This window comes from Pimephales promelas, chromosome 22, assembly GCF_988280905.1.
Source record: "Pimephales promelas chromosome 22, fPimPro1.hap1.1, whole genome shotgun sequence".
In the NCBI taxonomy this organism is placed as follows: domain Eukaryota; kingdom Metazoa; phylum Chordata; class Actinopteri; order Cypriniformes; family Leuciscidae; genus Pimephales; species Pimephales promelas.
Genome location: NC_142790.1, coordinates 26,020,507 through 26,040,864, shown reverse-complemented (window position 1 = coordinate 26,040,864; position 20,358 = coordinate 26,020,507). Strand labels below are relative to the sequence as shown.

The window sequence follows — 20,358 nt, the reverse complement described above, 5'->3', positions numbered from 1 at the left end:
ACCTTATTGTAAAGTGTCACCATAGCAGTTAATGTGAAGTTCATTTAAATTAAAAGCTCTTATATTTTTTAAAGCCTATTACATGTTAAAAATAATGTCTCTAATGGCTATATAATGACTCATTTAATCCCCAGAAATTGAGAAAAATACATTTACATCAGTATCTGTATTGTAATGGGCTATTCTGGGCTTCATTCATAGTAGTAAAGACATTCCATGGAAATATAATTATAATTAACATTTTAATGTTAGGTATGATTAGTTAAAGACAAATGTACAATTGAATGAGTGTGTGTGTGTGTGTGTGTGTGTGTGTGTATATATATATATATATATATATATATATATATAAATCCTTGGAGTAATTTGTCCCTTTAGAAATTGTTTTTATTTATTTTTTTAACTTCTTTACACAAACAGTATTGAAATTCAGTATTGGTTTTGTTATTTAGGTTAGGGTTATTTTTGTTTATAGTAGCTGTGGTTTATGAATTTTTGAAAAGGAGAAACTAACAGAATAAGCACTCGCCTCCTATACACATAAACAGTAATTTGCTGTAGTGCTTATTGCTCCACTCGAGCTCATTAAAATTCAGTTTTCAAATCAGTGCTTAAGCACATGTATTTTATTGAATGAAATCTCATATAAAGTTCACAGTGCTGCTTTAATGGAATAATGCATTACAGAAGCAGCAGATGTCCTTCGGGACATTAACAGAACGTACCCTGAGAAAAGGGACTAATTTAAAAGCAGATGAAGATTGTAATTCACAGATGATCTGTAAAGGTTGGCCAGGTGATTTATTCCCTGATACTCCTTGATAATTAAAGTTTTTTAAAACGCTGTAAACGGTTGTAAATCTTATACGTTTACAGACTGTAAATATGTCAATTTTGCACTTGGCATTAGACAATGATTCGTTTAATAATCCAGTGATCCGAGACTGTGTAACAGAATCGTTTGTCACTCGCTGATCCAGTTCAGCAGTATTCCAGCAGTAATTGCTCAGTCCTGTCATTAATGTCCATGATGTGCAATGGGAATTGACAGCGGGACAGGTAGAAACGGTCCCAGGCATATTTAGAGCTGTCTGCGTGATTGCTCAGCCATCATCATATCTCTTTCAGCGACCCTCGCTAAGGAGGAGTGTATCTGTGGTGTGTTTAGCGGTTAAAGATCTGGCTTTTAAGACCCTGTGATTCATGAACCATCATCGCATACCAATAAACAAGGCTTTTTAACCCTGAGCTGTTGTAGAGGGAATCATCATTGCACATTACTCATGGCCAAAAATATTGGCATATTTTTCAAGTAATTCATCAGCAGCTTTATTTCCTTAGTGCAGTGAAGTAAAAATACTTGAATAATGGTCTGGACAATACTAGACACACTAGATTTCATGTTTGATTGTTCTGGCTTTGGACAACATCTCTGTTCTAGCAGTTTCGTCATTCTTCTTCTGTAAAATGCTCCAGATTTAAAGCCTTCCCACTTTTGACTGCTGTTTTCAGGTCTGTTTGTATTCAATTTCAAAGGGATGTACAGGTAGGTCTGGATTTATTGCTTGCCACTTCAAAAAAGGCCAATGATTTATTTTTTAACCATTTGATGCATGCTTTAAATTTGGTGTTTGTCATGCTGGAAGACCTAAAGCATAATCAGATGCAAGATGCAATCTGTGGTTGTTCTTTTTTGCTGATTTTGGTTGGGAATTTTGTGGATTTCATTTAAAGAAATGATTCACTTTGAAATTAATTTTTGGTATGTTTTAGCTTTCCTCAAGGACAAAGATGTAGGTGTCTGTTTCTGTTCAAACCGTTCTTGTCTATCAGTCATATAATGGAGGTCTATGGTCACCACCTCAAAGAGCATGCACAGAGAAGTCCAGATTAAACGTGATTTAATGACTCGTAAATGTAAGTACACATTGATGGCCTAAGACATGAAACGAGCGGTTTGTGTGAGAAAACTAACAGTATTTATATCGTTTTTACCTCTTGTATCCACAGCCACCTCAAAGTGATCTGAGGGTGTGGGCGCTTTGTGGCTGGGGTAACGAGGTAAAACGATATAAATACTGTTCGTTTTCTCACACAAACCTCTTGTTTCGTTTCTTAGGCCATCAATGTGTACTTACATTTACGAGTCATTAAATCATGTTTAATTTGGACTTCTCTGTGCATGCTCTTTGAGGTGGTGACCATAGACCTCCATTATATGACTGACACACAAGAACGGTTTGACCTAAAAATATCAAACTACTGTGGAAACAAAGACACCTACATCTCGGATGCCACTTCAGGTAAGCTAAAACATACCAAAAATTAATTTCAAAGTGAACTATCACTTGTATCAATGGTAAAATCAATCAATTATTGGTAGCTGAAAGCACGATCAACATTTGCCTACATGTTTAATAATCAAACATGTAAAAGACAATGGATGTGTTAGTTAGTCTTGAACGGGAGACCCTCCAATTCTGCAGATATGGAAAATCATGGGAAAAATGCAACAACTTTGATTTATTTCAACTTCTGTAAAAATGCAAGAGGTGATATTATTTTTGCCAATGATCGTTGGAAGAATAATACGGTAAAACGCTTTTGCTTACTAAACTAATAGAAAGTGGCTGCGCACTTTGACTTTGGGAGTTATTTTGATTTATTCATGTCACTTTTAATGTGACGAAAGACATCATCTAATTATGTTTGAGAACTGATAGTTCCAGTTGAACTCAGAAAGCATTAGTTTCACACTCTTTATATGACCAAAATGTTAGTTTTCCATCTGATTATTATTTTAGAAATTGAGCTCAGAGGAATAAGATAACGATCTTAGTTTATGGGAGTACATATTTGACACACCACAAAACTGGCTGGTTTTTGAAGTTCTTGCAGTTTTGCCTCTGAAAGATGTATTAATCCACAAGGCTTAATGACCCTAGACAGAGAAATATTGACTGTGGCTCCAGTGTATCTGGGAGAAAATTAGCCTCCACTGAGAGACCCGACTCTCATCTATATTTATATCAGGCGTCACTGAAAAAGTTACCTGAGCAAGAAATACACAATTCTTCAATCCTGACCACAAAGTAAATAAACACAGGCATGTAATATTATGGATTACAGCTGGAATATTATGAAACCATGATTTTGCCCTTGACTGAGACAAAAAAAAAAAAGCTGTAGAAATGTTATTGAACAGAAGAGGAATTTAATATCTTTTCAGCTCCAATAAGCTCAAGCGGTACTAAACCAGTTTCAGCTTTTGGAGTAAGCAGGCGATATGAAGTTATTAAAAATGTGTGATTTTTAAGAAATAATCATGGCAAAGGTTGCAGGCCTAGTTTTATGTTTTAGCTTGAAAGCAACTTGCACTGAAATGTCTTAAAATATGTCAGTCTCATTGGTTTGTCTCAAGATGCACACCAGTAATGCTTTTTATTGTAAGGCACGTATATACTGTAAAATCTATTTAAGTGTCCTAATTGAACTAAGGTCTAATCCTGACTATCCAAACTATCTATGGTCTATCATAGTCTCTGTATTTTGTATAAAATCTCATCATGATGACTAGGTGTTTTTAGAGTTTATTATTGAGGCATCCTAAATGACACAGAAACTCAAATTAAACTGTGGTTGGTTGCATTAGATTTAGGTCAGATGATCTGTCTCTTTCTGTCCAAGTGGGCTGTTTATGGCTGATACAAGAAGCATGATAAACTGGGTTGGTTATTCTGGGGCTGATCAGATGCAATGACAGGCAAATGAGGGCAGAATGCAATCTTCAAAAACTTTTTTCATTTGGGGTGATAAATAGTTAAAAGAGAGGGGATTTTTATGCTCCCCAATGCCCCTTGATTTTGAAGGCATTCAACTATTTACCTGAAGCAGTTCTTGATCAGATGCAGCTGAGGCTGATAATGTCACTGATGCCTGAAATTAACTTGGTTATAGGCCATATTTACGGGCTTTTCCTTTCAGGAAGGCAAGGAAGTTGATTGAGCAACAAAATAATAAAGCATACATATAAATGTAACCAGGGTTTTATGGATGAGAGTAAATTGAAATACTCGCCTGGTGTTTTTATTTCAATGCAACAGCCTGAAAACATGGTAGATAGTACATGATAACCTCTGAGATTGTTTGTGAATCTTTTTTTTTTTTTTTAATTTACAAATGATATTATCATAATAATGTGAGTGAAAAGATCAGATTGAATTTTTGGCTTTTTTCAGGTTCAAATAAAAAACAAATCCCAGATTTTCAATGTGATCTCAGACATTTTGGACCCTACTGTACACACTGTAAAAAAATATTGTTGGTTTTTAACTTAAAAAATGAAGTAAGGGTGTCCTGACTTATATTTATTTATGATACATTATTCATTCACAAAGAAAATTTGTGTCCTTAAAGGTTGGAGTTTTCCTCATTTTTCTAATTAAGGCATTAAGATCAATATCCAAAAGATGATTTTTTATTCCTCTTCTTAGGCAACTTTAGCATGGGTGTCCAAACTTATTCACATCACTGTAGATCTACATTTTCCTTTGTTTCACTCGGACATTTAACGGCGTGTACATACACGCGGAATCACTCGGACATTTAACGGCGTAGACGTACACGCATACGTGGATAACTCAAAATGCGTAAAGATAACGTATGTTTACGCAAAAGTCATGATGTCATGTTGGAACCACATTAGTTTTTAGTTATGTAAGTTGATGTGACAAAAGATAAGTTGTGAAAACATCTCTGTTTTTGTACAGTGCTTCGATATATATCATACATCATAAAACATCAGTTTGTGATGTCCTACAGGCGTTAGCACAGGATTTAGTAAAGGAATGATCAGCTGCATGTCCATTTTTTCGTCATGCACAACATAAACAAGTTTACCTGACCTCATCTGACCCACTAATGCACATGTACATTTATATATATGTGACTGATATATGTCCCATGAGAATACTATTTATGTTAATGTAAAATAAACAACTGTGAAAGCATCACTGAAGGCAGAAATAACAGGTCTGATTAAAAAACATGGCCTCTGGGTAACTCTCTCTCTCAGTTGGCCATTTTTCTACTTTAATACAAGAAATATTCAAGCTTCAGGAATGCAAGAAGCAGGGACAAATGGATCCATATGCCTGCTGCAAATCCATCGACAGAATAATTTGAGCGGAGCGGGAGGGGCCGAGCGCTCTCACACAAAGAGGAAAGCAACAAGAATCTGCAGCCAGCCTCACATAGTTGTTCTGTACAAAAAAAATCCGAAAGCCGAAGAGGTGAAAGATGAGAGGAAGAACTCAATCTGATCTGTTGAAACAGCTTCCCTGAAAGACGAATCAACCTGAGGATCCTGCAGAGACTGACATTAGCAGTATTTATCTTATTGAGCTTTTTTGGATTACAGCTTGGTAATGTACAAATATTTTTTTAACCTTTTATTTGTATAGTTTTCCTTTGCATGGACTGGCAATGATATAGAATAATAAAGCTTAATAAATTCATTGGAATTTGCTCCATTTGTTAACATTAGTGTAACTACATTTTACACAAGTTAATATTAATGTCAAATTTTACTGATGCATTATCAAAATTAGAAGTTGCATCTGTTTGAATCCAAAATAACATGAACTGACAACTAACATTTAGTGTTTTTATTAAATAACATTAAAAAAAACTTAAATACTATACCAAATGTATTGCTCACTGTAAGTTAATGCAACTAATGTGTAAATGTTTTTTTTTTTTTGCTGATTTGGGTTACGCTTTATTTTAAGGTGCCCGTGTTACAGTGTAATTATATATTTAAGTGTTTAAATAATATATTTAATAGTGTTTGAGTAGGATTATGGTTTGATTGAAGGTTAGTTGCATGTAATTATGCATAATTTACTATGGTAAGTACAGGACACTAAAATAAAGTGTTACCCTGGTTTGATTCATGTGATTATCTTTAATCCCAGGATCATATTTCTTCATTGAGACCGTATTGATGCATGATGCGCTTTGAAAGAGTTTAACAGCACTATGGAGGAGATGTCCGCGTCCAATCAGGAGGCAATAAACAAAGACTCTGTGATGGATGATGCCATGACACACAGCAGCCGGAGGAGACTCAGAATGACTTTAACCCACAGCGCTAAGGACGTTACAACTGCGTTTGTTCTCCGAACAAAAGTCCACGGGCTGAAACACATATTCTCACCAAACAAATCTAAATTCCAGCGCTTGTTATGGCTCCTGGCCCTCTGTGCTTGCCTGGGGCTTCTCTTCACGTGGTCGTGGAATCGAATCCTGTATCTTCTTTCCTACCCGGCCGTGACCAAGATCTACATGGTTTGGACTCGCAACATGACGTTTCCGGCCGTTACGTTCTGCAACCAGAACCTCCTCCGCGTGTCCAACCTCACCAAAGCAGACATCTACCACAGCGGCTACTGGATGGACATCATGCACCTGAACCACACGGTCAACCGACAGAGCGTTTCCATCCTCAAACACAGCCGACACGGTGAGAAGCTCCTGCATCTTCTGGACTTCTCCAACTACAGCCCGCCTCCTGACCTCCAGCTCAACACCACAGAGATGATTGACAGGCTGGGCCACCAATTAGAAGACATGCTGCTGGAATGCAGGTTCCGGGGTGAAAACTGCACTTACAAGAACTTCAGCCCTGTATGTAAACGTCACGCTCATGCTTTGCACTTTCAGACACTAGCTAGTTTAAACCGATGCCACATTTGTATTTAACATCCGTTGCTCTGGGTAAACCAGTTAAACAATTCACAGTTGTAATAAATCAAAGCTCTGACTTAAAGCAATTAATTAGACTACCTGAATAAATCTAGCTGAGGGGTTTTGTGTTCCTAAGAATGCCTAGTTGTGTCTTCAGGGAAAAGCACAGGGCAAGGTGTTTAAGTGGTTTAGAAATGAGAGCGATTCCTATTTTAACAGCTTGGGGTCTGTCAGAAGAGATCGCAAAACCATTTCCACCGCATTAATGTGTGTGTGGCTAAATCTCATGGAAAAAAGGTCACAAAAAAGGGGTACAAAATAATAATTATAATTATGTGCTTTTTTATTTTTAAGTGGAATTTTCTTTTGCGTTGCATTACCATTATTCTCAATGGCAGTTTTCATCCGATTCTCATTACTGTAGTCTTTAACTTTTTATTAACTTTTTCGACTGTAAATGCAGTAATATATTTAAAAATAATAGTGCTGTCAAATCGATGAATTGCATTTAACATTGAAGTTTGTAAAATGTGTGTGTGTGTCTATGTATGTATGAACACATGTATTGTGTGTGTGTGTACTGTATACACACACAAGTTAGTGACAGTACTAAAAAATAAGCATGCATTAACAAACACTGCCAGATGTATAAATATCGGTAAATATTACTTACATGAAAGTGGTAGAGAAAATACTGTGTGTGTGTGTGTGTGTGTGTGTGTATATGTATGTATGTATATATATATATATATATATATATATATATATATATTTGTGTGTGTGTGTGTGTATATATATTTAAATATCATAAATATAAAATAAATTTCATATAATGTATTTCTTTAATTTTTGTAGAATATTTTTATGCATTTTTTAATTTTTGTAGAATATTTTTATGCATTAAGTAACAAAAATGAGCATTTTTTTGCTTTGCAGAAATAAAAACTAGTTGTGGGTAAAATATGAGCCTCTCAATATAGGTTTTCACCCAGATTCACCTGTGTATGTTTTCTTAAAGAGGTCATCGGATGTCCATTTTCCACAAGTAGGTGTAACTCTTTAGGGTCTTTAGGTAAAGTTTGTAACATACTTTGGTTAAAATTCCTCAATGGTTGTGTAAAACAACACCCCTTTACCACCTCAAAGACACCCGTTTCGGTGCATGTCTCTTTAAATGATAATGAGCAACTGCTCGCCCCACCCCTCTATTCCCTGAGGTGTGTTGACAGGAGACACATACTCCGTCACAATTCACCTGCTTATACTATGTCCTAAAAGTATGTACTCTTTTTGTGAAGGAAAAGGTACATACTTTTGAGTGTTTAGTAAAAGAGTAGGCAAGCCTTGAGACATACTACTTCGTCATCTTTAACGGACAGCTCGGTCGTGTCCATCCCATCACCGTAAACTGACCTGTCAATCATCTCGTCACAGTTAAAATCCTCCATTCAATCTAATTTAATTTCTTACCGTTTCGGAGAGAAATGTTGTCGCACGTTCATCTGCCAGTTGTGGGTTTTTCATGCGGAGACTCTCCAAATGTGTTTGCAATTTTAATGTAATGACGCATTTAAAAGTTAATGGCTAAACATATCTTTACAAAAGTTCACGATGCATCTGTAATATAATTATGTAGCCAACATTGAATAAATACATTTTCGTCAGGTTAGATACTGATAATTAATCGCTTAAACCCCTTTATCTAAACCTTTCTACACAACCGTAGGACACGCGCGTCCTCGTCTGTAGTTTTTTTGAACAACTTTTCACTAGTGTTTGTAGTTCCGAATCCTCGTCCAACATGCGAGGGGTTGTGGGCAATATCAGCCGTTAGAGTGTGCAACATACTACGATTTGGGACATACTAATTCTATTTTCGAATAGTATTTAGGACGGACAGTATGCAAATTGGGACGCAGCAATAAAGTGCTGCCATGGCAACCTGCTCAGCAGAAAGAATACAAATGGCTGAGGGAGGAAATATGCTAATAAAGGAGAGTCAGTCAGTGGTTGTGGGCGGAGCATGAGCAATTTGACACCATATTGCTCAAAAAAATCCAAACGGCTTGATTATTGAAAGTGTTTAGACTTTTTGAGGACAAAAAAAAAACAAGTGAATTTTTTTTTTTTCCCATTGCATGGTGGTTGTCCACACACTGCAAACACCATATAAAAGTGAATTTTGCATTCAATCACCCCTATATGTAAAATATTCACTTTCAATCATTTATTTACAAAATTACCTGCCGCATTTGTCATCGGCGTCAACATTTTTAAGTTATGTCTTTTTTTTCTTTTTCTTTATTTTGTAGAAACGTGTGGTAGGTTTCGAGGACTGTTCACAGAAACCCTGAGGTGAAAAATCTCAGTAACATCTACTGGCACAGAAACTGCTCTCTGACAAATTTCTGTGTGGAAGACGCATGAATTATTAAAAAGCTCTGGGTGCTTTGCACAGATGTGCTTAAAACCTGCCTCCAGCTAAACTCCATTGCTCAGTATCTTGATCCTCTTTTTCTTCATTATCAGATAGAAAACCAATCTACCTCTTAAAATCCCCAAAACCCTTCCAGTGTTTAAGCATATCTGATCTGATGTGAAATCAACAAGACTGCTTTCCATGAATCTGTGCTCACTTGCAGATTACATATGCACAAAGCTCTGAATCATCAGTCTAAATGAGTTCTCGCCTGGTGCGGTGCGCTTCCCTTCAGAATGAATGAAGTTAATTACTTGGGAAACAGGGAGGAGAGAGAGGCTTCAACTATTGTTGGAAAACAATGTGCTCATTCCATGTGTTGTGGTAAACCGTGAACTCGGCGTGGCAAACACAAATCCTCTGTGATGCATCGACATGCTGACAAAAACGTTTCATTTTTAGCTCAAAGCACTTTCGTGTTAATTGAGATTTTGAGATAATCATAACCATCTTACTCTTCAGATGCTTGACAAGAATGTGGGAACATAGCGATCGTAGGTGTGATAGTGTCAGACTGATTTGTTTGATTGAATGTCCTTTTTTAAAGGTCAAGTGTACAATCTTGTGACACTGAGCAAAATTGCAAAAATGGGTAGATTTTAACATCATCTAGCCAGAGTGCTTTTTGGGACGTTTAATTTAGTGTGCTTACGCAGTTGCTAGGGTGTTTTGCAAGGTTGCAGTTGCCAAGCCATTCTGAGTAGTAAAGCGTGGTTGCTAGGGTGTTGCTATGCAATTGCGAAGGTTTTTTATTTTATTTAACTTTTTCTTTTTACAATAAGCAATTGCTTGGGTATTCTAAGTCGTTTAGTGTGTTTATGCCGTTGCTAGTGTGTTTTGAAAGGTTGCAGTTGTTAAGGTGTTCTGAGCAGTATAGTGTGTTAGGGTGTTGCTATGCAATTGCGTAGGAATTCTATGTAATTTTTAGAATGTTATATGTAGAGCCCGACCGATAAAGGATTTTGAAGGCCGATACCGATACAAATATTTTTGGGTTTTAAAATCCGATATATCGGCCGATATTTTATTTATTTATTTGAAAGTGGACATGATAGTCACAAATTTTGTCATGCTTGAGCTAAGAGAACTGATGGGGATGTTCTTTTAATTGTTATTCAAGCAATGTATGTCTCGTGACCAACTAAACGAGTGTTGCCAACAGGAACGGTGTAGAGTGCCCTCTGGTGGACAAACTATACAACTCCAACACTCATGACATGGTTGAAGCGTGTTTCGTCCGTTTTCATTTTATTTTTGAAATATTCCTTTATCGGCCATTATAACTGCCGATACCGATAGTTTGGAAAATGCCTAATATCGGTCTGCCGATATATCGGTCTGGCTTTAGTTTTATGCAGTTGTTTGTGTGCGCTGAGGTTGTCCAGGTGTTACTATACAGTTCTAAGATGTTCAGAGCATAGCATGTTTGTTTGTGGATTGTTTGTGAGCATGTAGTGTTTGCATGACTTGTCAGGGTGTTCTGGGAAGTTGTCAGCAGTTTCTATGAGTTTAGAGTGTTTGCTTAGCGTTTCTGCAAGGTTGTCAGGGTGTTGCTATGCAGTTTATAAGGATTTCAGAATAATTTTAGAACCTTTGTATGCAGTTGCCTGGGTGCTCTGTGGGGTTGCCCTGGTGTTGCTATGCAGTTGCTAAGATGTTTTGAGTTGTATAGCATGTCTGTGTGTTTGATTTAAGGTGTTGCTAAATTATTATGATATTCTGAGTATAGTGTAGTGTTTTCCATGTGGTTGTCAAGATTGTCAGGGTGTTGCTATGCAGTTTAAATGGTGTTCTGAATAGCTTAATGTTTTTGTATGTAATTGGCTAGTTGCTATGGTGTTTTTGGAAGGTTGCTAGAGCATTGCAGGTGTTCTGAATAGTTTAGTGTATTTGTGTTCATTTGCTATAGTGTTATTGGTGGTTGTCAGGGTGTTGCTATGCAGTTGCTAAGGGTTTCTGAGTAGTTCAGTGTGTTTGTAGTAGTTTCTTTTGAATGAAAACTTATAAATGGCTTACTTAAAGTAATCTGTGTAGATTTAACTGGCATAGTTGAACATATTTTAAAGGGATAGTTCATTTAAACTTGAGTCATCATTTACTCGACCTGCTTGTTCTATTGCCGTATGCCCTTATTTCTTTTTTCTGACCACAAAAGAAGAATTTTTTAAAAGTGTCCCGCTCGCGTAGTCCATATAATGCCAGTGAATAGCAACCAAAAACAAACCAAAATTGAATGCAGCCTATTATTTAATGAAAATCCTGACCCTGGCCATTGGTCTTCTGTGCATGGCTAAGCCTTCGTGAGACTGTTAGTGCCACAGTTCACTCCATCTTGCCCAGAAAAAGCACACAAGTTGTTAGAAATCAAGATGATTAAAAAAACAAACAAATACAACCTGGAAACCCCAAAGAAGTATCCGTGTATTTTTTTCCACTGAGTTAAATATCTCTGAAACTCCATATGTCTGATGACAGTCGGAATCACTGCTGACAGATGTGAACATCGATAACTTCGTTGTGATGAGCACAATGAATATATATTCACCGCAGAGAAGAAGGTATGTGGATTGTATTTCATGTTGCGTTTTTGTTAATCTTGTTTTCTCATAACTTGTGTGCTTTGTCTGGTAGAGACGGGGTGAACTGTGGTGCTGATAGAGTCTCATTAATGTGCAATCGAGCACAGAAGACCAATGCCAAGGTCAGGATTTTCTTTAAATAATAGGTGTGTTTTTCACCAAACCCTGTCATACACGCCCAGAACTCTTCGAATATATTACACGTCACATGGGATCATTCTGTGATACTTTTGCATCTTTTTTTTTTTTAAAAAAAGCTTGTGCTTGTCGCTATATTACTGCCATTATATGTGAGTTTTTTTTCTCATTTTGTGGTCAATAAAAAAAAAGACAATAGAAAAATGCAAACGTGAGTAAATTTTGACTTTATTTTGAATTTTAGTGTGAACTATTACTTTAAAACTGAAAAATAAAACAACAGATGTTTATCTTTAACTGCACTGTTTGCCCTTAATTTATCATGCTTTTATCATTCTCATGTTGAAATGCCTCAGAACCCACATGGATGAAACGGGCGAAATGTAGCTTTACCTTTTTGTTTCAGTGTTTTGTGCTGTGAAGGTGTAGCTTGTTTCCCGCGTGTGTGAGACAGTCCTTGTTGAAGCTCTAGAGCTGAACGATCTACCGCTCATTAGTGTCACAGCGGGGTCATGAAACCATGACTGAACTCATCTGTGTGACCAGTGTCTCGCTTCATCACTGTCAAAACACTGCCAAGACCATCATATTTCAGCAGCTATTATCTGCAAAGGGACGAAGCCTGTTCTTTCAAATTGCTGTCAGTTAATTGGATTTCCTTTTGGTGAAAGTGGCGACATCAACCTTTTTTCTTTTTGCTTTGAATATGTGAGGAGTTGCATATCATATAATTGATTCGATTGCATGACTATCATTACTACCGTTCAAAAATTTGATTTTTTTTTTTTTTTTGACAGAAGCCTCTTCTGCTCCAATATTGTATTTATTTTGATCAAAAGTACAGGAAGAAAATAGTAGCCTAATATTGTCAAATTGCTTACAATTTAAAAGAACAGATGTCTATTTGAATATATTGTGAATGAAGCTGATTTTCAGCATTATTACTCCAGTCTTCAGTGTCACATGATCCTTCAGAAATCAATCTAATATGATGATTTGATGCTCAAGAAACATTCCTTATCAGTGTTGGAAACCGTTGTGATGCTTCGTATTTTTGTGGAAATGGTTAAACAGAAAGTTTAAAAGAACCACATTTATTTGTGCACATTAAGTATTGATTTAAAAAAACGTACTGCCCCCAAATTTTGAAACGGTAGTGTGTGTATATATTTACATAAACTGTATTTCATAAATTATACTATTGTTCTTTTGTGTTTTTTTGTATACCATCCTCCCACAGATTTACACCAGATACGGGAAATGTTACACGTTCAACTCTGGTCTAGATGGAAACCCGTTGTTGACGACTTTAAAAGGCGGAACGGGGAATGGTCTGGAAATCATGCTGGATATTCAACAGGATGAGTACTTGCCAGTTTGGGGTGACACGGGTAAGCAATATATTAGACATAGAAGACATCAGTGATGTGTTTTGCATAATTTATGTAAATGTAAATCACAGTGCCTCTTCAATAATCGCATCGATTCAAAAGTTTCAGACAGAAAGTTACATAGTGTGCAGAGATTATGCTTTAAAGTGCACCTATTGTGCTATATTGAAGGTTCCTAAATTTGGTCTAATGGTTTTGTTGCTGATGACACATTTTGGCGGTTCTTAATTTTGGAAGCCAATAAGTTTATTTGTCATGCACAAACAGCTCTATTACTCACTGTAATATTCGAAAAAGCCTAATAAGGGCACTTTAAATGAAACCTTACGACAGTATGTATAACTCTGGGGTTGAAATGCTGCCATATTTTATATAATATACTTAAGTCCCTTGGAAGAGTTATGTCCAAAAATTATATTTAAAAAAAAGACAAGATATGGGTTGTACATCATATTGTACATTAGCATAATTTACCTATAAGTGGGTGCATCAAAATGATCTAACTTGTGGTAGAACATTTAGATGCTGAGATAACAAGGTTAGGACTCCCTCTTGGTGTGTTTTTTACAGAGTACACCTGCCCCATTACTGCCTCATTCATTTTCTGTGGCATGCTGCCGTTTTTCAGCATAATCATGCACAGAAAATAAATACGAAAGCAAAAGAGTCACGAATATCAAAGTGCAGTTGAATCTGCTGGAGATGACATGCGGTCAGTGCTCAGAATTGATGTACTTGCGTGCTAGTGAAGATTATGTATTTATAATCTATTAATCTTGGTAATTTTACTGGCTCTAGAGGAGACTTTATATCCAGAGACAATATGGAAGCAGTAAAGAAACATGTGTTGGCATTCTGGATAATGTAATTATAAAGTTCATTATAAAGTCATTATATTTTTTGCCTCGAGGCAGTAGACGTCAAATGTCCCGCTCTAAATAATCTTGTTGAATGTCTCCTCACAGACGAAACCTCATACGAAGCCGGCATCAAAGTTCAGATCCACAGCCAGGATGAGCCGCCCTTCATAGATCAGCTGGGATTTGGTGTGGCCCCTGGTTTTCAAACTTTTGTGTCTTGTCAGCAGCAACTGGTACCTAATGCTAAACGTATTGCATTTATCACATCAGCTGACCTATCCATCCACACCAACATCTCTTTAAACCTGGAGAAAACCAGACTCTTGTCCACAACTAAGTTAGGTTTTACATACACTACAGTTAGAACGTTATGTTTTTTAAAAGAAATTGATACTTTAACTGCCATTCTTTTGAAATTTATGTTAAAGAATCCTGACAAAAAATATTGTGGAAAAGGATTTTTCATTTTAGAATGATTTCTGAAGGATCATGTGACACCATTGAGTAATGATGAAAATTCAGCTTTTGCATAACCAGAAGTACATTATATTTATAATTATAAATATATTGAAATAGAAAACAGTTATTTTAAATTATAATCATATTTCACAATTTACTGTTTTTACTTTATTTTTGATCAAATAAATGCACCCTTGGTGAGCAGAAGAGACTCACTGACCCCAAACCTTTGATCGGTACCAACCCGACCGGCACTCTTACATATCAAGATTCTAAAGGACATTTTTAAGTATTACTGGACATTATGATCTTACTAGTTGCTACAATTTATCTAGCAAACTAAAGTACGGTAGAGATCTAGTGGGAAATAATAATGGCATATTTTAAAAAATAAAAACATTTGTTCTTGTTTCAATACAATTTAAACAAATATTTCTAAACAGTTTTAAATATAGATTTCATTTTCTACTTCCTCTTCTTTTTTAACATCAAAACTCTCTGAATAGGGAGAGCACTAGATAGGGAAGTACACTAGATAGTGAAGTACTCTAGATAGTGTAGTGCACTAGATAATGAAGTACACTAGATAGGGAGTGCTCTAGATAGGGAGTAGTCTATATTGGTCTGGAATAATCATCTTTTTCAGAACAGAAATAAATTATATTTATAAATGTATTCAAATAGAAGACAGTTATTTTAAGTTATAATATTTTTTAAGTACAATTTATCTAGTAAAACTAAAGTACAGTAGAGATCTAGTGGGAAATAATAATGACATGTTTTAAGAAATAAAATCATTTGTTTAATTTTGTTTCAATACAGTTTAAACAAATAGTTATAAACCGTTTTAAAAGTCTGTTAATTTGTGCACTTTCTTTCATTTTCAGTTTTGTATCTTTAATTTTTAAGTGTCACTCCTTGTCCTCCATAGTGTTCTTGTTATTGAGTTGATCGCAGCCAGGGAAACAGTGTTTTTTTTTTTTTTATGTGCGCTGAGGTCACGTGACTCCTTGTGAGTATCTGACTCTAAGCAGAACTAATTTCGTGAGTTTCTAAGCAGAACTAATTGGCAGGAGGTCAAGAAAAGCTCTCGTTTACAGCCTTCAGTGGATCAAAGGCAAAAGCAGCTCTCGCTGCCAAGATCAATATGTCTTCATCGACCCTTCGCAATAGATCAATTAGCTGAAATAATCAAGTGCTAAAGGCAACCGCATGCTTCCAATCTTGCTTTCAATTTACTGACCTACATTTTCTAATTCCTTTTTAACATCAAAGTTCTCTGAATCCACTATAAACGCATATATTATGTGATGCTTTTTGCAGTCATGTGACTTAATTTAATGGGAGGATCATCTTCGCTACTGGTGCCATTAGATATGCAAAATGATATAAAATCCAATTATGTTTTTATACGATTCTTATTAAAAGGCTCTTAAATTTAATCAGAAGTGCGTAATTTGCAATAGTCAAATGTTACTGGTGAACTTGCACCCTGCATATTGATTATGGTCATTGCAGGGCTGGTAGGAACTGAAGAGTGTGATCACTTTCTAATGAGGATTTTCTCTTTTCAATTGATTTGTGAGAAGCTTCTGATTCTCAGTCGCTGCAGGTTTTGGTCATGTTATTGTGCAATTGAACAATTTATAAAGAAGTGTTTTTATCTGCAAAAATGTTTTAAAAATGTATAAATATATCAAAAAAACAACATCCGTTCCTATAAAGCTTGTTTGAGCTAGCAACAGCAGGTCAGTTCGTATCTCTGGTTTTCTTCAGGTTTCGACTAACACTGATTTCCAGCATGTTTCTTTCTGTGGAATATTGCATTCATAACCCACATGCTTTTCTTCAGTGTGAAAAGTGTCTGATTGCACCGTGGGTTTTATTATTTTCCGCTGATGTCCTCTTTTGATTGCTGCGCTCCTTGGCTCGGGTTTAGTGTGTTGTGATTTGTTATTGAACGGCTTTATCCTTCCAGTAATAAAAGTTTCTGCCACAGCTCCAGTATCTCCCTCCGCCGTGGGGCGACTGCAGATCCGCCCCGATGGACTCTGAATACTTCTCCACCTACAGCATCACAGCCTGTCGCATCGACTGCGAGACCCGCTACCTGCTGGAAAACTGCAACTGCAGGATGGTGCACATGCCAGGCATGTCAGCATTTCAACGCAAATCCACTGTAGAATTAAAAGCAAGAAGAATCACCACATATTTTGAATGTATTGCATGCAAAAGTAGCACATTTTATTTCAGTGCCCATATTAAGAGAATAAAATAAATTGGTATAGTTCTTTATATGCAGTTTTCTTAACTTTTTAATATTTTATTATTTTGTTTATAATAATAAAATACACTCCTTGTGCTTGCTTATTCACACCTACAGAATTTTATTCTCAATTTTCAATCTTTTATAGATCTAAAATCTTTACTCACTCTTGTTATTCACACTTACATAATCACGAATGAAATTATTTTATTATTTTTATTTTTTAACAAATAGAACTCGTCATGCTTGCTTTTTCACACCTACCAAATGTTCATCTTAATTTCACTGTTTTGTTTTTATTTTATTTTAAATAAATCACTCTTTTTATACAATCACTCCTCACACTTACTTATTCACACCTACAGATTTTCAGTTATTGAATTTATTTTAATTTATTTTATAAATGTAAAATCTTTCCTCGCGCTTGCTTTTTCATAACATACAGAATTTTATTCTCAATTGTACCATTTTATTTTTTTACATATATATTTTTTATTTTACATAAAAATATAAAAAAAATCCAGTCCATGTTTTTATACAATCACTCCTCATACTTTAAAAAAAACAAACAATTTTTTTCTTTCTCCATGCTTTATTCACACTCACAGAATTGTACATTTTGTTTTATTTTATTGTGTTATTTTTGTTCTTAGCTGTTGGAAGATTTAATGAAGTGTTGTAATGTCTGTCACAGGCACCTCCACCGTCTGCACACCCGAGCAGTACAAAGACTGTGCGGATCCAGCTTTAGGTAAGAGGCAGTGTGCCGTGATGCGTGACTGTATTTCTATCTCTACCTAATAATGTGTAAGACCATGTCAGACTTCTGCAGCTTCTGTAGGATGATGCCATTAAAATATGTTTCATGATTTCTCATGCTAATTTTCCTTTTACTAATAACAAACACAAAAATGATTGACAGATTTTCTCGTGGAGAAGGACAACGATTACTGCGTTTGCGAGACGCCATGCAACATGACTCGATACGGTAAAGAGCTGTCCATGGTGAAAATACCCAGCAAAGCTTCTGCAAAATATCTCGCCAAGAAGTTCAACAAAACGGAGCAGTACATCGCGTGAGTTTACATTTAAATTTAAGTTAGTTACACACTGACATGCATGTTATTTACCTGTCCTGAACAGCCATTTAATGTGTCATTTTACAGGGACAACATATTGGTGCTGGATATCTTTTTTGAGGCTCTGAACTACGAGAAAATTGAACAAAAGAAGGCGTATGAAGTTGCTGGATTACTTGGTAAGTGCGCAAAAATGCAGAAGCAGCTCATTGCAGTACACAAGATCCAGGGGGCGGAGTCGGATCCAGATCTGAGGGGTGGAGTTGGGTAGGTTTAGGGGTGGGTTTAGGGATCAAGGGGTGGAGCTGGGTAGGTTAAGTTAAATTTAAGGTGGGAGGAGTTGGATCCCCGTGGATTTCATGTTCTGCAGTGAGGACCATCTCCAAAAATGAGCAAATTCCACATCATTATGAAAAATAACAGCCTTATTACTTGTATTGCCAATCCATGTTGCCTTCTGCTTCAGTATTTCATTATATTTTTCTATTCTTCCAGGTGATATTGGTGGTCAGATGGGTCTGTTTATAGGAGCCAGTGTCTTGACTATATTGGAGATATTTGATTATCTGTATGAGGTCCGTTGCATTCCCGTTTGTCTAATTTGAGCTTTTTCCGTAATATGCTCAAGATTACATGCAAGTAATTTTCGGACTGTTTATAATGAACAGTAACTTGCTGACAATATATGTAAAGAATGTGGCACCATTTTTCATTTTGCAGGTTTTCAAGGACAAAGTGCTGGGATATTTTCTACGCAAGAGACGGCCTCATCGGAGCGCTAGTGACAATCTGGTAATTGTGCTTCCTGTGTTGCTCTGAATGTGCGCATGTTGGTTTTGTTCATTTTGTTGTGTTTCTTATTGTTTGGATTTTTCTCTCGAATGCTGCATGCATCTAGTAGCTTTTTGTCTTTGGCTCAAATTCTGGGAAATGATTGATGAAGATGGCCTTTCCACATAAGAGAAAAGACATTGGTTTATGTTTGAATAAGGACAAATATCAAAACCAGAAATGGACAAGTTTTAGAAATGTTTAGTATGTCTATCTATCACCCTTCGCTTGTGACAAACCTTGTGTCAGATTTATTTCTGACAAATTAGCAGATGATCTATGCTTTTTATTAAATCAATTAGGACTTCCTGCAGTATTTTATTATTTGATTTTAGCGTTATTATTTTACAGTATATAAAAAATGCAGTGTAGACAGAAGTAAGAGTGAGACTCGTTTTTACGATCTGTTAGTGAAGTTGAGTTCATTTGATTTTTTTTTTTTTTTTTTTAAGGCATTCTGGTTTGAGAGTTTCCACACGACCCAGTCTGGATTATATCACTGATGAAATCAAGTTTCTTTCCATCACAGGATAATATTTCGTCCAAGAAGTCGGTTTCTTTTTTCCATGTTAAGTTCAAAAAAGGTTTATCCAAAAATGCCATCATTTACTCACTCTCATGTCTTTCCAAACCCGTATGACTTTTTTCCTTCCATGGAACAGAAAAGATGATGTTCTGCCGGATTTCCATGTTTTTCTCCATAAAGCGAAAGCATAATCACCAAACACTGTTAAAAAGGACAAAAAAATGCACCTTCATGCTATTACAGTAGTGGCCAAAAGTGATGTCCAGCCTAAGAAAACTGACACCTTTAATTCAAATTTGATTAAAAACATTTGATAAAGATTTTGTAAGTATATTGCATAGTTGTGCTTGGACTAAATTGTTTTATTTGTGATAATGCAATGAAATAGTGTGGACATCATTTTTGACCAGGCTGTCATACAAATACATTTTGAACATGCGAAAATGAGAGAACTAATGAAGTATTAAAGGAGTAGTTGACTTTTTAAAAAAAACTTTTGCTGATAATTTACTCACCCCCATGTCATCCAAGATGTCCACGTCTCTCTTTCTTCAGTCGAAAAAAAAATTAAGGTTTTTGGTTAAAACATTCCCGAATTTTTCTCCATATAATGGACTTCAATGGGGTCCAAACGGTTCAAGGTCCAAATGAGAGTTTCAGTGCAGCTTCAAAGGGCTTTAAACGACACCAGACGATGAATAAGATCTTATCAAGTGAAACGATCGCTCATTTAAAAATTAAATAAAAAAGTTTAAGTTTTATAAGCTCAAATGCTTCCTTGCTCTGTTCTGTGATGAGCGTTCATGAGTCCTGTTCAAACGCGTTCCTCAAAACGACCAAATCTTTTTTGTTTTTGTTTTTTTTTTGAGTCATTTTGTTCATTTTGCTAGACAAGACCCTTATTCATTGTCTGGTGTTGTTTAAAGCCCTTTGGAGCTGCACTAAAACTGTCTTTTGGTACTTGAACCGTTTGGACCCCATTGAAGTCTATTATATGGAGAAA

General features: G+C 36.0%; 1 protein-coding gene across 10 annotated transcripts in view; it reads left to right on the top strand.

Moving 5' to 3' along the window:
• The window catches only part of LOC120488428 (acid-sensing ion channel 1C), an 84,828-nt gene that overhangs the window by 55,383 nt on the left and 9,087 nt on the right, over positions 1–20,358 (top strand). For 7 of the 10 annotated variants that reach the window (XM_089125455.1, XM_089125456.1, XM_089125453.1 and 4 more), the window contains 9 exons: positions 5,976–6,687; positions 13,184–13,334; positions 14,300–14,427; positions 16,653–16,803; positions 17,614–17,670; positions 17,842–17,995; positions 18,086–18,177; positions 18,494–18,573; positions 18,719–18,790. In XM_089125455.1, the coding sequence (XP_088981581.1) occupies positions 6,040–6,687; positions 13,184–13,334; positions 14,300–14,427; positions 16,653–16,803; positions 17,614–17,670; positions 17,842–17,995; positions 18,086–18,177; positions 18,494–18,573; positions 18,719–18,790 (1,533 nt within the window). In that variant the 5' untranslated portion in view covers positions 5,976–6,039. Of the gene's footprint in view, positions 1–5,104; positions 5,424–5,975; positions 6,688–13,183; positions 13,335–14,299; positions 14,428–16,652; positions 16,804–17,613; positions 17,671–17,841; positions 17,996–18,085; positions 18,178–18,493; positions 18,574–18,718; positions 18,791–19,281; positions 19,379–20,358 lie in introns of those variants that run through there. The other 3 variants (XR_016149117.1, XM_039685164.2, XM_039685166.2) reach the window with 3 other exon arrangements.